This window comes from Equus przewalskii, chromosome 6, assembly GCF_037783145.1.
Source record: "Equus przewalskii isolate Varuska chromosome 6, EquPr2, whole genome shotgun sequence".
NCBI lineage: Eukaryota > Metazoa > Chordata > Mammalia > Perissodactyla > Equidae > Equus > Equus przewalskii.
The window spans coordinates 80,112,030-80,129,713 of NC_091836.1; the positions used below are offsets into that span (position 1 = coordinate 80,112,030).

The window sequence follows — 17,684 nt, forward strand, 5'->3', positions numbered from 1 at the left end:
CCGACTCCCTAGCTGAATTGGGATTATTCTGGCTGTAAAATGAAGCCGAGATCTACTCGACTAACCACGTCACATTTGGTAGGCTAATAACTACTTTGCCCCCTTGGTGGGGAGGATGGTCAGAGGGCCAAGAATATGCAATTTCTAGCTCCTTCATTATTTCTGCAGCTTAGCAGTCAGCTTTCTGAAGTTCTTTTCCACCCTTCAGTTTACAGAAGCCTCTGCTTAGCCTGAATTTCATTGTCCTCATCACCATAGCCACCAAAATCCCTCTCTATTCTCTGCGTTAGAGTTCAGTGGAGAGTACAGCTGGAATACAGGAAAGACGTTTCTGACTCAAACAGGACGCAAATGTTGGTTCTATGCCGCAATCCTTTTTGAGAACAAGCAGGTAGAACATTGAGGACGCTGATGCTCTATCGGGTTCAGCAGTGTGGTTTATTACCACCTGCCTAGAGGCCCTCCTCAAACCAACTACTGCTTGCTCTTAGGGGTTAATCAGGATGCCAACCAGGACTCCAGGGGTGCTGTCTCGAGTCTCCATCCAAACCAAAGCAAGCCTAGCATCGTAACGTTCCTGGGCAGGTCAGCAAGGGGCTGGGCTTATAAGCAAATACTCATTAAGTGGCTTAAGACGCATCTTAAACCTCCATGCAGAGCTTCAGTTGGATTAAGAAGCCAATTTTACTGGGCTACTGTATGGTTTCAAGAGGGAATTTCCTGATCGGGGCAGCTACTGGGAATGACGCCCACAGGAAAGCCATGCTCATCTTGGCCACGAGGGCAGCTAGCCTCAGTCATCATCATGTATTTCAATATGACAATGAAAAGATCAATGTCACCACGGCTGTTGCTGTGCATTAGCAAGGTCTCTCCAAATTCACAAGACTTGTGATCTGAGCACTGCCTTTGATTACAGGAACTGTGCATCAGTTTCTTCCAATAACCTGACCTGAGGAGGAATAACCACCTTGAAATGTGTCTCATCATCAAGAGGGGTTTTCACTGTTCCCAAATCTTCAAACTAAGGTAGGTCTCCTACCTCAACAAGATGATAATTCTTCATAAATGTGTATGCTACTCAAAGTCACACACAACCACATCAAGTATCACAATGTTTATTGATAGATACAAGTATATAAAATCAGGGCATGAACATGACTTGATAAATTAAGTAGACTTAATTTCAATACTATAATAAGAGGGACCAATTCAAATTCTCACCATTTGTTTCACACCCACAAAAACCACTTCAAGGGCATTAACGATCTCTCAAAACTGATCAGTTTTGTGCAAGTAAACCATGTTTCTTTTAAAAAGACTTGTGCACTTGCCCAGGCTCAAGGATATTAAAATCTAGCACATAAAGCCCATTACTAGAGGTAGAAATACAGGCAATATACTATTACGGCAACAACCATCAATTACAGTTAAGAATTTTTCTGTAACAACCAAATGGATAATCAAATATTGCAACAACTCAAGTATTACTGAGCAAAGTGCATTTCTACAGTATTCAGTGTTGCTATTCAGTTTTCTAACTTAAAACAGCCTATGATAACTGGCAGCAAAGAAGGTCCTTGCAATAGACTGCCTCTGCTTGAGAACTTATGATGTAATTATTGCATGCTGCTAATATACTATCTAAACATTAAAGATACTCCTAAAATATTTGATGGTAGACTATGATTAAGACATTACACTACAAAAAAACCTTATGCAGAAGGAAATCCTAACTGACGTGCTTCTGCTTTAAATATTGTGAAAACATTACAGCGGAATGAATTTTCGCAGTGGTTAGGTCAAATGCAGTTACATCATAGCAACAGTATGTTTTGCACAATTTAAGGCTTTGGCTGGTTCTTTAGTCAGCTTCTTCCTCTGATTCTTCTTCTTCAGCAGTTTCTAGCCAGGTTAGCCACTGATTCACCTATCAAGTTGGAATTTAACAAAGTAAGTACTAACAGAGGAGAGAAAAACTCAAAGCAGTTTTGACTCAGGAACAAACCAATGCACCAAAGGACAAGAATTTTAGGTAGTTATCACACCATAATTGCCAACATCCTCCAGAATATACTGTGAATACACTATTCATATACTAGTCTGTTTTTTTTTTCTTAAAGATTGGCACCTGAGCTAACAACTGTTACCAATCTTCCTTTTTTTCTTCCTGCTTTTTCTCCCCAAATCCCTCCAGTACATAGTTGTATATTTTAGTTGTGTGTCCTTCTAGTTGTGGCATGTGGGATGCCGCCTCAGCATGGCCATGTCCACACCTAGGATCCAAACTGGTGAAACCCTGGGCCGCCAAAGCGGAGTCGTGAACTTAACCACTCAGCCACGCGGCCCCTACAAATATTAGTTTTTTTAACGCTTTTTCATGAGTTAGAGTGGACAAGCCAACATCAGTTGCCAATCTTTTTGTTTTTTCTTCCTTCCCAAAGCCCTAGTACATAGTTCTGTATCCTGGTTAGAAGTCATTCTAGTTCTGCTATGTGGGATGCCACCACAGTGTGGCCTGATGAGTGGCATGTAGCTCCGTGCCCAGGATCCGAACTGGTGAACCCTGGGCTGCCGAAGCAGAGGGTGCAAATGTAACCACTTGGCCAGGGGTCTGGCCCCCATATATTAGCTTTGTTTTAAAAAGTCGTTTATTATTTGTATTTGGGATAACATACAAACTGTTTATGGCCAATTAACTCAGTTGTCACTTTTGACACTCCTCCAATTACATTTCCAGATTATTTTAATATGGGACAATGGGTCCTTCAAAACCTCAGTACGTTAGCAGTACTGGGGAAGGTGAAGGAGGTGAAAGAAGATTCCCAAAAAGTAGAATTTCAACCCCACCCCAGAATTGCTGGATCAGACTCCCCAAGGACAGGGCTAAAGACAAATGCTACAAGGATGATCCTCATGAAGCTAGTTTGTGAACCTTAGAAGTAAAGGTAAGATACTGCAGACCAGTGTTTCTCAAAGCCAATCCCCTGGAAAACTAGGAGAATCACCCGGATTGTGTACCACAGACCTGATCAGGCCTGGAACTTGCTTTTACACCGTTCTCCAGGTGATCAATGTACACTGTGATTTCAGAATTCTCTGAGGTCTAAGTTCTTCCCCTAGAGCTAAAATTTCACTAAGACAGGAAATCAAGGTATGAGAAACCAGAAGCAATCCTTTACTGACCAAAAAAAAAAAAGAAAAAAACCCACCAATCTTGCACAATCATACACAATCTTTTTAAGTAAGGAGGTTTACTTCTAAAAAATGTCAGCCACCTCTAATTTAACATCTTACACACCACTAGGATTGAATCTTTTCATTTCATAGCTTTCCTCATTTTGCTAACTGCCTACTTTATCACAGTTTGTAATAGTGCAGAATGGTATGTACAGACAAGCTACCAGGATCATTCTTCTGTCTGTATTTCAGTTTTAAAGGCTCTTGACTAAAGTAATACCAAGTAATATTTACCTGGAACAAAGCCTTGCCTTTCCCCGGAAACTCTTGAGTTATATCTTCTTTCCAAGCCAAGAAAGCTTCTTCTTCAATAATTTCCATATCATAGAAGTGAACAAAAAAGCGAAGTAACATGCCTGCAAGACAAAATGTAATCCCGTTCTTTAGCGTGCTGGTGAAGAGCCGCGAGCACTCGCCCTTCTTCTGGCACTGGCCGCTCACCTTTTGGGAAGTTGCTGTTGTGGCAGTGCACCTGGAGAGCATAGAGGGCGCTAACTTGCAGATCCACGTGGTCATGAAGGAATTTCTGCATTACTGGCTTGAAAGAAAGCAGCAGTTGTTTCTCCTGCTCTAACTGTTCTTTGGAAGGAGCAGAGGAAGAATCCGTTTCATCACTGGGTGGGTTTACTTCACTAGAAATATACTGTAAGAAGCTGCACGCAAAGAGATCTTGTTAGAACCCAAAAGTAAATTTCCCAGCTCAAGAAACAAGACAATCTTTAGCTGCTTGCCCTGTCGATTATTTTCTAATAAATAAAAGCTTAACTTAAAACTTAACTCTGTACTATGTATATAGAAGACCACAGCTCTTATCTTACCTAGTCATTAAGATGTTCACGAATCCTTTATCTACATGAAGTTTGGGAGAGATGTTATCTTTAATCCATTTATATATGGTTTGAGGGGATGGATCCAACTTTATTTGCTTCAACAGTTCCTTTTCCAATTTGAGGAGTGGGAATAAGAAACTCAGTCCTTTTCCTTCCAAAATCTCCAACATGCGGTCCTTATTCTGATCAATTTCTAGAGAGACAAAGCCATTTGCATCATCAACTAGTTCATTTTACCCAGTTGGCCTTTACAAATGATTTCCCAAATGTCCAATATTCATGTCAAAGGATAAAGAACTGACCCAGCAAAGGAATCTCTAACGTTTGGATCAAATACAAGTAGTTAAATCATAGTAACACCTTTTAAGTGAGCATCTGTGGTAACGCTTGTCATTATCTGGACAAGATAATCACACTGACATATAAATCCACTCAAGGTACTAAGGAATCTGTAGATGTAGTATGAAAAAAAAAACCCCAACATTGTCTTACCTGGGAGCATTTTCTGCATATTGACCTTGCTTTGTTGAAAAAGTTCTGTTAACCATTCTCGATCTTGTAATTTAGCTAATTGCTGAAGACAAAGTAAGAAGAGAGGAAAATGGGTGCCACTTTCCAGTGGTTGAGCTAGTTCTGAAATGCTCACCAGCTCTGAAATGATGGCACGAGCTGCAAACTGTGCTAAATATGATTTCACCAGGGGGATGTCAACCTCCAGTTTGGGGCACTGGTCCAATACATTCAGGAACGCCTTGGAAGGATACACAACATAAGTCAGTTCATTAGTTTCAAATTTAAATGGAAACAAAAGACTTCTCAAAGAATCAGGAAAGTGTTCTACCTGCATGAAGTTGTCACTTGTGGCTATTCCTTCCTGTTTGAGTAAACTGATCAAAGAACTTGCTTTTTCTTTGTCTTCATCACTTCTGTCTAGTGACAGGATGATTACTTTGCTTAACATCTCAGGAAGAAAGTGTTTAGGAGCCCTCATTTCTCTTACACCATTGACAGCTTCATTTGCATTTCCACTATTCAGATATTCAGTCACAACAGTTTCCTGAAAAGAACACAATCCAAATTATCTTCAGTGTTTTCCTGTTTGATACGCTCCATGAACAGACCACAGGGTTATCTTGAAGCTTACTGTTAGTTTAAGCAGTTCTTCCTTTGATGGCGGTGGCTTTTTACTGGTCTTGGCAGGCTTTTCCTGGATAAGTGGTGGATTAGTTTTCAGACCAAGCTGAGGTGTCTAAAAAAACAGCAATATAACAGGCATGAATGTCTATTTTTTTCAAAAAGGAGTTTGTGAAGTTAGAGGGAAGATGACACTAAAAAAAAAGTCTTTAGAGATCTCCAGAAATACTAGCAGACAATGCTGTTATACTATGACCCATACCTGTCCCAGAGGTGGTGTTTGAGTGCGTGGTGGTTGTGCACTAGGAGGAATCATAGTTATCTGGGGCTGAAGCTTTGGCACTTGATTTTTATTCATTAGGAACGACTGAGCAGGCCTCAGGCTAATCTACAATTGAAAACAAATCAAAACAGACCTCCAAGTTAGCAACATTCAGTTGGCTAATATTAAATACAGCGGTCCAACATCCTAAGATTAATTCAGTATATACAAACATGACAGAATCTAGGGAAGAAATATAAGTTTCTCTAATAACTAAAAGTCACTCCATGTTAACAGGTTTAATTTCTGGTAAGAAAATAAAAGAGCTGATTCACACAAGAATAAGATACTATTATAAATCTTACACTTCTACCAGAATTCTCCTAGAATAAGCATCACTAACATATTAAAACAAAACCCTCAAAATTTTGGAGTTTAGAAAATGCCTCGCTTTATTCTTAGTTAAGTTATTCTATTTACAGGGAAATCATAATCAAAATCTTAACCATTTTCCTTGCTCAAACTTAAGACTTTAAGAGGCTTGCCCTCATATCTCATAATCTTCGCTCATAGGACGCTGGATATCCAAAGAAAGAAAAAGAAGTAGAGAAAAGAGAAGAGGAAGGTGAAGACTCCAGCATTAAGTCCTCTTAATAACGCGTCTTTTTATAATCATCGGGCAATAGATTCCTGAATTGAGAAACTATGGTATATAAGTAACATAGGCAAATGTACCTCATCTGCATTAAGCTGTCCTTTCTTAGAAAACCGAGGTGGCATATCCTTCGACTGTCCTTGCAGCTGGGATAAGAGTCCCTGACTCTGGTTATGGTAGAGCTGGCTTAGCCCCTATTTCAGAAAGGGAGAAAGAAAGTCTAGATAAAAAGGGGTCCACAAATTACGGTAATCAACTACCAAAAGGATGAGCCAAGCCATAAGGAAAGCTTAACTGAATTTGCCCGGAGAAAGTAAAAGATGAAACAGGGAAGAATAAAAATCTAACCTAACTGTGAAATAAAGTGATGTGATTTTTACTAAGGCTTTACTAATCTTAAGGATGAGCATTTCACCCAGTTTGAAATGATGTCAGATGTAAAACTGTTTTAGAAAAACAAACATGACCCTAAAATATCTGCATATTTTAAGAAGCAAAAGCAAATCACATATTGCAGCACTCAATAGTTGTTGCCCAAACATTCTTAAAAATGTCTTCTTACCTGGCTTTTCATAAACTTGCCTCCAATCTCTCCAAACTGCGACTGTGTGGGAGGCATGATGTGTCCCCCATGGCCATTGAAGAGTTGATTTGAACGATGACGCCCCATGGTGGGTGAAAATCTATCCTGGATAACTCCTGGACCAGTACCAATTCCGCTACCTTAAAATACATACATGGACAACTCTTTACAACTCTACTACTATTAAAATGTAAAACTGATTTTCTAATATAACCAAACCACTGTTTTGTTCAAAATCACCTGGCATTTGTCCAAACATATCAGCAAGCCCTCCAAGTGGATCTCTATCCATTTTCATCCTGGGTGGCATGAACGGTCCCTCCAGAAAGAAGTCACTTCTCATCCCTTGAGCCATAGGAGCAGGAATAAACACTCCTAGATCCTTCAGAAATAAAGTGAATAAACACTTGTCTCTGGACACTATTTTACCGAAAACTAAAATTCTTATATTAGGAAAAACACAGAAAAGCTTCTAGATGATTAGAGTGCTATTTCTATAATTTCTGTAAATTAACTTCTTACCAAAATGGCATACAAGACAGTAAAAACATTAAGCTCCACCAGGTAAGACAGTGTCCCATAAACGTTAAGAGGATTCTTTGCTACTGCAACTTTAAAAACTCATTTAATAAAATTAAAAAAAAAAAATCTTACTTTTACTGCATCTTGACGGATTTGATTGATCGTCTTTGGTCCATTGTCAAGAAAAGCCTTGCGAGGAACCCAATGGTGTTCTCGCAACTCTACGGTATCCTTTAATTCAAAAATAGTTTTAGTAAGTTTTATTTTACTAATTCCTAGACACAAAACGCCAGCTTGTCAACATAAAGAAACCAGTTTTACCTGCAGCAGGAAACGAATCCTTGCTGGCAATTCCTTACTCAACATCAAGGAGCACATTCGGGCAAAGTACTGATCCATTAAGGACTAATAAAAAAGAGAAAAATACCTAATCAGAAGAAAGTTCTACGGCAATGTACACTATTTAAGGTTTTTAAGATTTCTAGATTATAATCAAGGTTAATCGCTAAATATGGCAATCTGTTCTCATATCACAAGAAATAAGCCATTTGGTTCAATAAAATTAAGATAAGCCAATTAACACAATTTCTGCCAACAACACACATACCTTAGCTCGTTCATGGTCTAACCTAGGTCCCACTGTCCTCATTATCTGACAGAGGCACTCCAAATCCTCTCCCATATCTTTGAGTTGGACTCTCTTCTTCTTTTCCAAAAGCTACCACAAGAAATAAATGTCACATGTTGACAAAAACCTTACTTGGTTAAACGTAACACTTTCCCTTGTGTTTGCACTGACTCATAATTCCTACAGTATCTAGTATAGTACTTTCCATTTGGTCCGTGTTGAAGAAATCCCTCCAAATTAAACAACTTAACATAGATAGGAAATCATTTCTATCCCTATCTTGCAAAAACACTGCATACTTACTTCCACATTTATGACATGCAAGTAACAGTTTTGCTGGCCATCTAAAATATTTAACAAGCCTAACAATATCCTCAGATGGCACAAAGCAATTATAATTGACTCATTTCCTCCAAGTAACGATGTACCCAGTGATTAATCTAGGCCTAAATTCCCAGTCATACTTACTGTTTTGATGCACTTATGAAGGATAGATTCATGAATAAGATCAAGCTTTCCAAGTTCTCCAATGAATTTGATGTTCCCCAACATCTTGATCTTAGCAATGGCTCTCTGTTCCTCCTCCTCGGGGAGGAGGGGATTTTCACGCTTATCATAGACTGAAAAAAATACAAAATAAAGGCAACATTGAGATTTCAGAATTAAGTTGAAAATATACAGTACTACTTAGTATCAAATCTAAACTCACCATCAACATTTCTGGTTCGGTTTTCAAATTCATCTTGTAATTTGGAAATTAGGAGGCGTCTGAATGTCTATCGGAAACAAAGACATTTTGGCAGGTTTTGTTAATGAAATCTTTCAAATCAACTTTAAAATAAGCAAGCAAACACTACCACTTACTGTGCTTTGCTTCTGTCCTGGTTGACCCTCTGCTGCTGGGCCATCAAAGTTTGGTGCATCTTCTGCCAATCGCAGACATAGCTGAGCATACAGTGAGCTATACTTTGGCTCTTCTAGGGCTTTGTCCACAATCTACAGAAAATGTCATTTTTTTTTTAAAGTAAATATGGCAACTTTGAAAGAATCCTTCCTTTTTAATTTAATACACCCTTGCAATCTTAAATCTTAGCAGAAATTTCTTATTGACAAATCCTCTATGCCTCATTGTAATTTGGGAATAAGAACACCTCTTTTATAAGGTTTAGTGTATGAATTAAATTAGACAGTGCATGTAACGTGCTTAAAACACAGCTTTGAAAAAACCAAGCACTTAAATGTTAACTATCACAGTGTACCAAAGAAGTCCAATTAAACAGTTCCCATACTAGCCACCCCCCCTACCCCTCAAGAGGTGAAAATACCTTGGTTATCAAAACCATAAACAAACGGTAGAATCTTATCAACCACCATACAATTCATTTCCAAGACAAAATATGGTGTTTTCCACAGAAAGAAAGAAAAACACTGAATAGCCTGCTGATAGCCCTTAACTCTCCAAGCATAGTATGAACAACGTAAAATTCACCTCTTAAATCTGATGCCACTAAAAGTCAGTGGTTTTTAAAATTTTTATTTTTTTGAGGAAGATTAGCCCTGAGCTAACATCTGCTGCCAATCCTCCAGTCTGTTTGCTGAGGAAGACTGGCCCTGAACTAACATCCATGCCCATCTTCCTCCACTTTCTTTGTGGGATGCCTACTGCTTGAGCAGTGGTGCCTAGGTCGGCACCTGGGATCCGAACCGGCGAACCCCAGGCCGTCGAAGCCAAACGTGTGAATTTAACTCATGCCCCACGGGGCTGGCCCCAGTAGTTTTTTTTAATCATCAGTATTTGAAAACACATATATCTAGCTCACACCTCTGAGTTTTAAGCAACAATACAAGTGTAAAAAAACCAACTTGGGTTTGTTAACCCAAATTAATTTGTTAATTTGGGTTTCTGTCCCTTTCAGTGAAAGCCAACATTTAACTTACCAGCAGTATGACCCCTTTAAGGATGAGTTTTGACTCTACACCCACATTGAGGAGCTCAAGGCATAGCTTGTCAAACTTCTCAGGAGTAAGCTTATTTAGTATGCTAGGGAAAAAGGAGCCACACTTTTGTTAGCCAACACAAAGTACTGAGTTGAAAAAATAGTTCTTAAATTATGTTAATTTGTTCCATGATCTCTCTTTAATATCAAGACATACCCTTCTTCTTACCCCTCTAATCAAAGGGATCTCAAAATAAATCTCTCCCTGTTATTCAGACTGTATCTGTACCTGACTGGGGATCATGAGCTGTTAGACAAGAATCTTTCTCACATCCTCAAAACCCAGAGATTAAGAGCCTCCTTATTCTCAAGGATAGAACTCAGGAGCTAAGACCATTATGTCCTGTGCTTCACTAGGTTACACACCAGGTATGGAAAACGTCAGCACAAAAGGCTTGCAGATTTTAACACAATGACTGAAAGCAACTTTAATCCTCAAAATACTGATGTGCTGCTCTTTAGGTTAAGATAAAACTGTCAACACCAGCATTTATTAAAATACATACTATGGGATGAACGTTGCCTTCTGAGTGATACAGCACACACACACAAGAGAAATACAGCTAACCTGTTCTTGTTCCCTCCTTTTAGTGAAAGGACAAAACAGACCCGAAAACCTACCCTCTTACTTTCCTGAAGATTGCATCATGTCGTTCTTTTTCATTTGCGGAGTTGTTTGCTGCGGAGTTGTCATCTCGTCTAGTGCTTCGTGCAGGAATCCATTTCTGAGCGTTTTGCCCTGGGGTTTTCCCCAGGAACTCGCTAATAAAAATTATCAGAGATTTATAATTAAGATAATTTGAAACATAGCAGCCAGTCACATATCAACTATCACACCAATCAGAAATCCTCCTAAATACAAAAACAGTTTAGGTTTTCTCAGCTTCTTTTACAACTAAGCAACTCACAATCAGTGGTTCTCAAACAGTGTGCATAGAATCACCTGAAAGACCTGTGAAAACAGACTGCTGGGCCCACCCCCACTTTCTGCTTTAGGGTGCCAGCAGGGAGAGCCTGATAATTTGCATTTCTAATAACCTCCCAGGTGAGGCCAACACTGCTGGTCCTGGAGCCACACCTTGAGAACCAACATTTTCCAATGCCTTATGACCATGTTGCACGCTTACTGCTTCACTACTACCAACTAATATGAATAACAACTGACTTCAGAAATAACACCACTAAAAATAATCCAAAGAGTAAGAGAGTAAAATATTAGTTTGAGAGTCTCACGTTATATGATTTGGCTAAGGAATAATCAAGAGCTGATACCCTAAATTTAGGCTATGCAGCAGAAACCATGCCTAGTAAGATTAGGATGCGTGGTGTCTATAACCATAACTATATTGTTACGTGTAAGACATAACCTAAACGTGTTATTTATGAAACTCGCTGATTTTACTCGCCTACCATACCTGTTGCCAGCAGTCTTGGGATAGTGCTGAGGTGCACCCCTACTTCCTCCTCCGCCCGAAGAAGCACTATTTAAAAGAAAGATATTTTCCATTAACTATACCCCATTTATGCCTCACTTAAAAGGTATTAAGGGTCCCTTTAACTATTCTGTTATTTTACAAATTACACCACAGATGAAGAACGTGGGCCTGAAGGAGAGCCAAACTCATTACATTTATTCTGCAGATGGCAATGAACAGAAAATAGCGAAAATCTAAGGACTTTAAAAAATATACCTGGCACGTTATAAATTAAATGTGCAGCACATTAAGTCAGAATTATTTGGCGCGATGATTCTTTTGGTTTTGTGATTGGTCTCTTCGTAACAAATGCCAAAAATAAATCTACACACACCTGAAACGAGAAGCACCCCCTTCTGCGATCGCACTCTCCACTTTGGCGGCTTGACAACGAAGGATCTTCAAAAGAATAATATTAATGGATGGGGTGGGGAGGGAAGAGGATGGGAGAAATGAAAAACCTAGGAGGAGAGAGAGTACCAAAATTAGAGAGTGGTCACGTACACGCTACAAACCCTCCTTCAGTTATCGGTTATTTCAAACCCTGGCACTGCAGCTGATTGAACTTTCACTGCATTGCAGATCTCATGAGACTAAAACAGAATGTACTCAAAACACAAATGGACAGTGAATGTTCACAGCCACCTGGAAATGCCCGTGTTCAAAGACTTAAAAGAGCCGCCTTCCCAGAAACATAAGAACATCTCAACTGCTAAGAAGGAATCTTCGAAGAGACCACATTCCACCTCCTTTAAAACTGAGCCCTGAGCTCAACAACAGGAAACCTAACTCTGTCGGCTCGGGGACGGCACGTGAACACGTCCCAACAGCTGCACCGCGGCGACGACGAGCCGACCGCGGGCGAGGGGACTTCCTCCGGCCCGCTCCGCGCCGCTCGGCGCCCAGGGCGGCGGCCGGGGCCCCAGCACGGCGGCAGGAGCCTCCGCCCCGTGCTCCTTCCTGGGAACAAAGAGCGGCGGCTTCCTCCGCCGGGGCCGAGGCAGGGAAGCGCTGCCGACACTCCCCGAGCCGTCGGCGGCAAGCCTCGGCCGGCGGCGGGCGAGGAGGGAGGCCGCCCCCGCGGCCCGGCGCCCGGCTCTTTGTTCTCCGGCAGGAAGGCGCCCTCCGGCCCCGCCGCCTCCACGCCGGCCCCCCGCCCCATCAATCCCCCGGGGCCAGACAGCCGCCCCTCCGCCGCGACAAAAAGACGCCGATCCCCGTCTCCCCTCCCTCCCCCGGCCCGGGCGGCGCCCTCCAGGCCGCGCAGTCCGCCGCCACCGGGCCCACACACCTCCTCCGCCGGAGGCCGGGCTCCGGGACTCCTCGCCTCGGCCGGGCCCGCGCCAACGGCCGGGCCCCCCGCCGGCCCGCGGCCCTCTCCGCGGCGCGCGGCCCCGCCACGCTCTCCCCGGCCCGGCCCGCCCGCGCTCGGCCCGCCTGGACCCCAGCCCCGCGGGGCACGGCCGCGGGCTGCCAAGCCGCCGCTTCCCTTCTACTCCGTCAGGAACGGGAAGGGAGGACAAAGGCGAAGAATTTCCAGGGGCCTGAAGCACGGAGCAAACGCCGAAAAGGGTCGCCCCGCCCGGCTCCGCCTGCGGCCGCCATTTTGTGCCACTCGAGAAGAAGCGGCCAGGGGACGGCGGCCATTTTAGAGCGTTCCACTCGGCGGCGGCGGCGGCGGCGGCGGCGGCTCCACTCACCTTCACCAAGAACTCAGCAGCTGCCGCCGCAGCTGCCTCCTCAGGATCCGGTCGTCGGGGACGGGGAAGGGGGGGAAGGGGAACGGAAAACAAAAAAGGGGAAGGGAAGGGGGAGGAAGGAGTCGGGAACGGCTTGAAACTCTTCAGCTCAGAGGAGTCGCCGCTGCAGCCACCACCCAGTACTCGCCGCCACCTCCATAGAGCTCCGACTCGCTGCTGGCGCTGAGGCGTGTCTGGAGCCGAACTTATCACTCTGGGGCAGCCGAACCCACCAGAGCCGCCCCGAATGGCTCCTTCGCCACCCAATCAGCAGCCTGGCTGCTGCCCGCCACCAATCCGCGCAGGGCGGCGGGGAGGAGCCACAGGGCCAAGCTCGGTTGCGGCGCAGCCCCGCCGCAGTGCGCAAAGCCATATTCGCGAAGGCTGCGAGGCCAAGCCGGTGGCGTAAGGGAAAGTGAGCACGGTCGAGATGCGGGCCAGTTGCGTAAAGTCGAGAGCCTTTCTGAGCCTGCGTTGGTGTGGCTGTCTCATCTTCCTGCTGTCTCTTTGTTCCCTGACTCCGGACCCCATGCTCGAGTTCTACAATCCCCTTTCCCCTCTACCTCGCTTTCTCACCAGGAATGTGGGGAAAAACTTCGCCTTTTCCTACCATACCTGAGTCCCGTCCGTGGCGTGTCACTGATTTTCCGGACACCCCCAAGGAGCCGTGATTGTCCCTCGCAGGCGTGCCTCCCTGGGACGGGCCTGGCGCCCCCGGGGCGCAGCGCCGGGAATCACTATTGGTCTCCAGGTGCTCGGCTTCGGCCGCCTTAGGCTGGGGGAGCCCGGAGAGTAGGGTTCAGGAGCCAAGACGGTGCACCCAAAGACGTGCAGCAAGCTTCATTCCGCTGCCTACTTAATCCACCCCCGCGAGCGGATGAGAAGGGGAGGATGAGAGGGGTTTCCTGTCTGTCTTTGTACTTCACACAAGAAGCAGCTTTCCCCCAAAGGAATGTCCGACCAGCGGTCACGGAGGAATACCCAGAATATCCCAGACTTGTTCGGAAGAAGCGTTTGCGGAGCGCGTGCGTTTGGAGGATTGACTTGCTAGCTCCTGGTTTTTGTTTGTTTTTAAGCACATCGAACACTGTCAGCTGTGTATTTCCAATTTATGTAAGGTCCGCCATAACAAATGAGATTAGGCTTTTCAAATCCGGCAGGTAGAACTATCTATACTTCTCAGGTAATATTTTAAAGGAGGGGTACCGTAAAATGAAGTGTTCCGTCGTTTGCGACATTTTAGCTATACAAAAATGGAGTCTTGGCTTTACAAAAATGGAGTCATGTTTCCATATACTTAACAGAAGTTTCCTCATCTTCATCTTAAACATACAGTTCTTGATACAATGTATAATCAAAAGCAAGAAAGTGTGTGTGTGTTAACATGCATGACTTTTAAGGAAGTGTCCAATAAGGGCAGGATTTTCAAAGACCCCAACTTAGGTTTGAGGTGTCAAAACAGCTCTTGGTGTTGAAAGAAGCTAGTCCTTCATACAATTTTCAAGAGCTGCAGTTTTTCCTAGTACATTTTAAGACCTGATGATAGAAGGATGTAGTGTGGCTCTGAAGGTTTCTAACACAATACCAGCATCTTTAGATCTTTGCCATATATGAGACTGATCATTCCCCCTCCTTATTATGGTAGTACAATTATTGCTAACTCAATTTCACTTGAATTTTAACAGTTGGAAAAGATTCTTTAACTCTTGGGAGTTAGTTACGTATAAAAAAAAAGGAAACTACGTATTATTTCGGGAAAGGTGCAAATTATGTTTCAAACACGAGGTTTTACTTTGTAATTTCAGGATCCTTCTAGCTTCAAAATAACACTAGAATGATATTTCCTTATAATTTCTGTAGGGTTTTACAGTTTGCAAAAAATGCTTTCATATATGTGACATTTTATTTTTACATAACCATTTACATTCTTCATGACTGATAATACATTAATCTGATGGAAAGAATAGTGTTCAAAAACACTAGTTTAGACTTCAAAGAGAATATTTACTGAGCCCTAAAACCTGGATCGTCTTTTAATTGAGGAACTTGAAACTCAATAATTAAAAATAAAAAAGTTTTTACTTAATCTTTGCTGATTGTAAACATCTCTACTATGGACTGTGCAGGTATGAGTGTATGCGGGAAACTGGGCTCGGGGAGAGTAACCAAAGGTAGAAAAAGTGATAATATGGATAAAAGACAATCTTTCAATTACTTTTCAACCAGTGGGAGAGAGAGAGATTCACGATTTCGAAATGCTTCCATCATACCATATGTGTATAAAAATTCAAGTCATTGTCTGGAATTTAACTTTTAGTTTATAGAAAATTGAATTTTAAATACACCCACTTCAATCTGCTGCTTTTAACACTTCCATTTTATGTCAGTTTTCTATAAGACTGAAAAACTCTAAGAGTGCTGACTGACTTGTTATCTCATATATTTTTGCATTATTTTAACTAATCATGTCAAGTGCTGGTTATTATTCTAACACATACAACTTCTAAAGCATCTGCTATCCTCTCTGTGTTTAAGGATTCCCTAATCATACATCTCCAGCCCAGATTTCTCACGAACCAGTTCTGAATTTCCAACAGCCTATTGATTGGAGACGCAAACTTGCAGCCGTATTTAGTTTGGGCCACACAATAATTTAAACATTCGAATTAGTTGACATTGAAATTTTAGGAGATTTTACACAGAAATCTAGATTTCCATCTTTTCATGAAAAATGTTAAAATATGGCAATACTGGGCCTGAAATTCCAACAGGGCAACATTCAAGTATAGCTGGGTACCAACTGCTTCATCTAGGTGTTTTTTCTTCGTTTCACCACAGTTCAATCTGACTTGATTCACTCATTTATGTTCCTGTCTGGCCTCTTTAGCCATTTTGCTTTTTTGAGTTATTTGTTCAAATTCAACAGATTCAGTATGTAATTGATCATCTTCCTATTAGAAGGGAAAGGAGTCAGACCAGTTAGTTCAAATATCTTCTCTACCACTTGCTGTGTAATGCTGGCCAAGTTATTTAACTGTTCTCTCTTCTTAATGGGAATAATAGTATTTATGAAGTTGTTGTAAGGATTAAATGAGATAATGTATGTAAAGCACATAGCATAGTCCCTGACATAGTAATTACTTAATTCAGTTACCATATCAATAATATTGATTACTCAACTCTTTCACAACTACTGACTTTAGTTTTGTGAAAGATCCCATTGTTCTTCTATAGTAGACACTTGACTCTACATTTTTGCTTTCCTTTTGATCAGGTTGAATATTCAAACAGTTACTGAGTCTTGGTGTTATTTCCCTCTAAATCATCATCTTCCTACATTCATCTTCTTCTCTAGAATGTCATTGAATGCATGCTATTCTAGGCCTTAGTAAGTTTTTCTCCTGAATTATTGAAAATTTCCAGTTGGTCTCCTATAGTCTTTTCCCTCTTCTCTGTATACTTGTATTAGTCTTCCTTAAAACACTTTTTCCCCCCCAACATATTATTACCATGCTCAAGAACCTTGGTGCTTCACTATTTTCTACGTCAGTTGATCTCAGCCTTGGCTGCACAGTAGAATTACCTAGGGACCTTTTAAAACTCTCAATGTCCTGGCTGCATCCAAGACCAGATAAATCTGAATGTCTCAGAATGGGAGCCAGGCATCAACAGCTTTTAAAGCTCTCCAAGAGATTCCAGTGTGCAGCGAAGGTTTGAGAACTACTGTAGCAGAGTATTATAGAAAATGGTAAAATTTACAGCTGAAGAAAATCCTAGGAAAAGGAAACTGGGTTCTAGAAAAGACAAGGGACTTCCCCCCAAATAGGGAAATAGGCACTAGAACCCAGGCATCCCAATTCATATGCTTTGGCCTGGCTTTCAAGCCATTCACATTCTGGCCCTACCCTACCTCTTCTGTTGGCCTTATCTCCCACCACTCCCAGACACCCAATCTTCTCCCATAGAGCCAGTTAGGCTGGTGTTGCTGCTTCAAAAAATTCACTCCCACTAATGCTCCATTGCTTGCAATTTTGAGGCCATTCTCATTTATCCCTTCTACTGATTCATTCCTGAAGCACAGATATGAGTATGTAAGTGCCCTGCTCAAAAACCTCAGTAGAGGGGCCCGACTGGTGGTGTAGCGGTTAAATTTGCATGCTCCGCTTGGGCGGCCAGGGGTTTGCAGGTTCGGATCCCGGGCATAGACCGACACACTGCTTATCAAGCCATGCTGTGGCAGGTGTCCCACATATAAAACAGGGGAAGATGGGCACAGATGTTATCTCAGGGCCAAGCTTCCTCAGCAAAAGAGGATTGGCAGCAGATGAGGATTGGCAGCAGATGTTAGCTCAGGGCTAATCTTCCTCAAAACCAAACCAAACCAAACCAAAACAAAACAAAAACCTCAGTAGGTCTCCCCTAACAGAATACCATCTGAACTCCTTAGTGTGGCATAAAAGGCCCTTTGTAATCTTGTTTCGGACTACTTCCTTGTTCCTAGGCACATCCCTCCTCCATTCCTACTTATCCATAATCTAGTTCTATGGTACTCAAATTTTGCTCCATTATAACACTTTGGTGGTCTTTGTCTACTTGGCAGAAAAAAATAAAACTAATGA

The 17,684-nt window shown here is 42.3% G+C and overlaps 1 protein-coding gene and 1 non-coding gene across 2 annotated transcripts; both read right to left on the bottom strand.

Annotated features, from left to right (window-relative positions):
* Positions 1–1,102: 1,102 nt before the first annotated feature.
* EIF4G2 (eukaryotic translation initiation factor 4 gamma 2) lies at positions 1,103–13,438 on the bottom strand. Its single transcript, XM_070626645.1, has 23 exons — positions 13,214–13,438; positions 12,618–13,062; positions 11,661–11,787; positions 11,267–11,332; positions 10,473–10,613; positions 9,793–9,895; positions 8,719–8,850; positions 8,564–8,630; positions 8,323–8,474; positions 7,834–7,944; positions 7,548–7,631; positions 7,359–7,457; positions 6,945–7,086; positions 6,684–6,844; positions 6,202–6,315; positions 5,467–5,592; positions 5,215–5,319; positions 4,912–5,127; positions 4,563–4,821; positions 4,059–4,263; positions 3,682–3,893; positions 3,475–3,596; positions 1,103–1,930 (listed from the first exon to the last, which is right to left on the bottom strand). The coding sequence occupies exons 1-23, from the start codon at positions 13,436–13,438 to the stop codon at positions 1,865–1,867; spliced, it is 3,480 nt and encodes a 1,159-aa protein (XP_070482746.1). The 3' UTR covers positions 1,103–1,864.
* LOC139084349 (small nucleolar RNA SNORD97) lies at positions 6,008–6,149 on the bottom strand. The gene has a single exon (XR_011541697.1). It is a non-coding gene; the product is annotated as a small nucleolar RNA SNORD97 (small nucleolar RNA).
* Positions 13,439–17,684: the final 4,246 nt, after the last annotated feature.

Coding starts and splice junctions, on each gene's coding strand:
- EIF4G2 (XM_070626645.1), bottom strand. CDS start 13,438: ATGGCTTTGCGCACTGCGGCGGGGCTGCGCCGCAACCGAGCTTGGCCC. Junction 9,896..10,472: donor ATCTTCAGGAAAGTAAGAGG/GTAGGTTTTCGG, acceptor CTTTTTCCCTAG/CATACTAAATAAGCTTACTC. Junction 7,945..8,322: donor TTCATAAGTGCATCAAAACA/GTAAGTATGACT, acceptor TTCTTGTGGTAG/CTTTTGGAAAAGAAGAAGAG.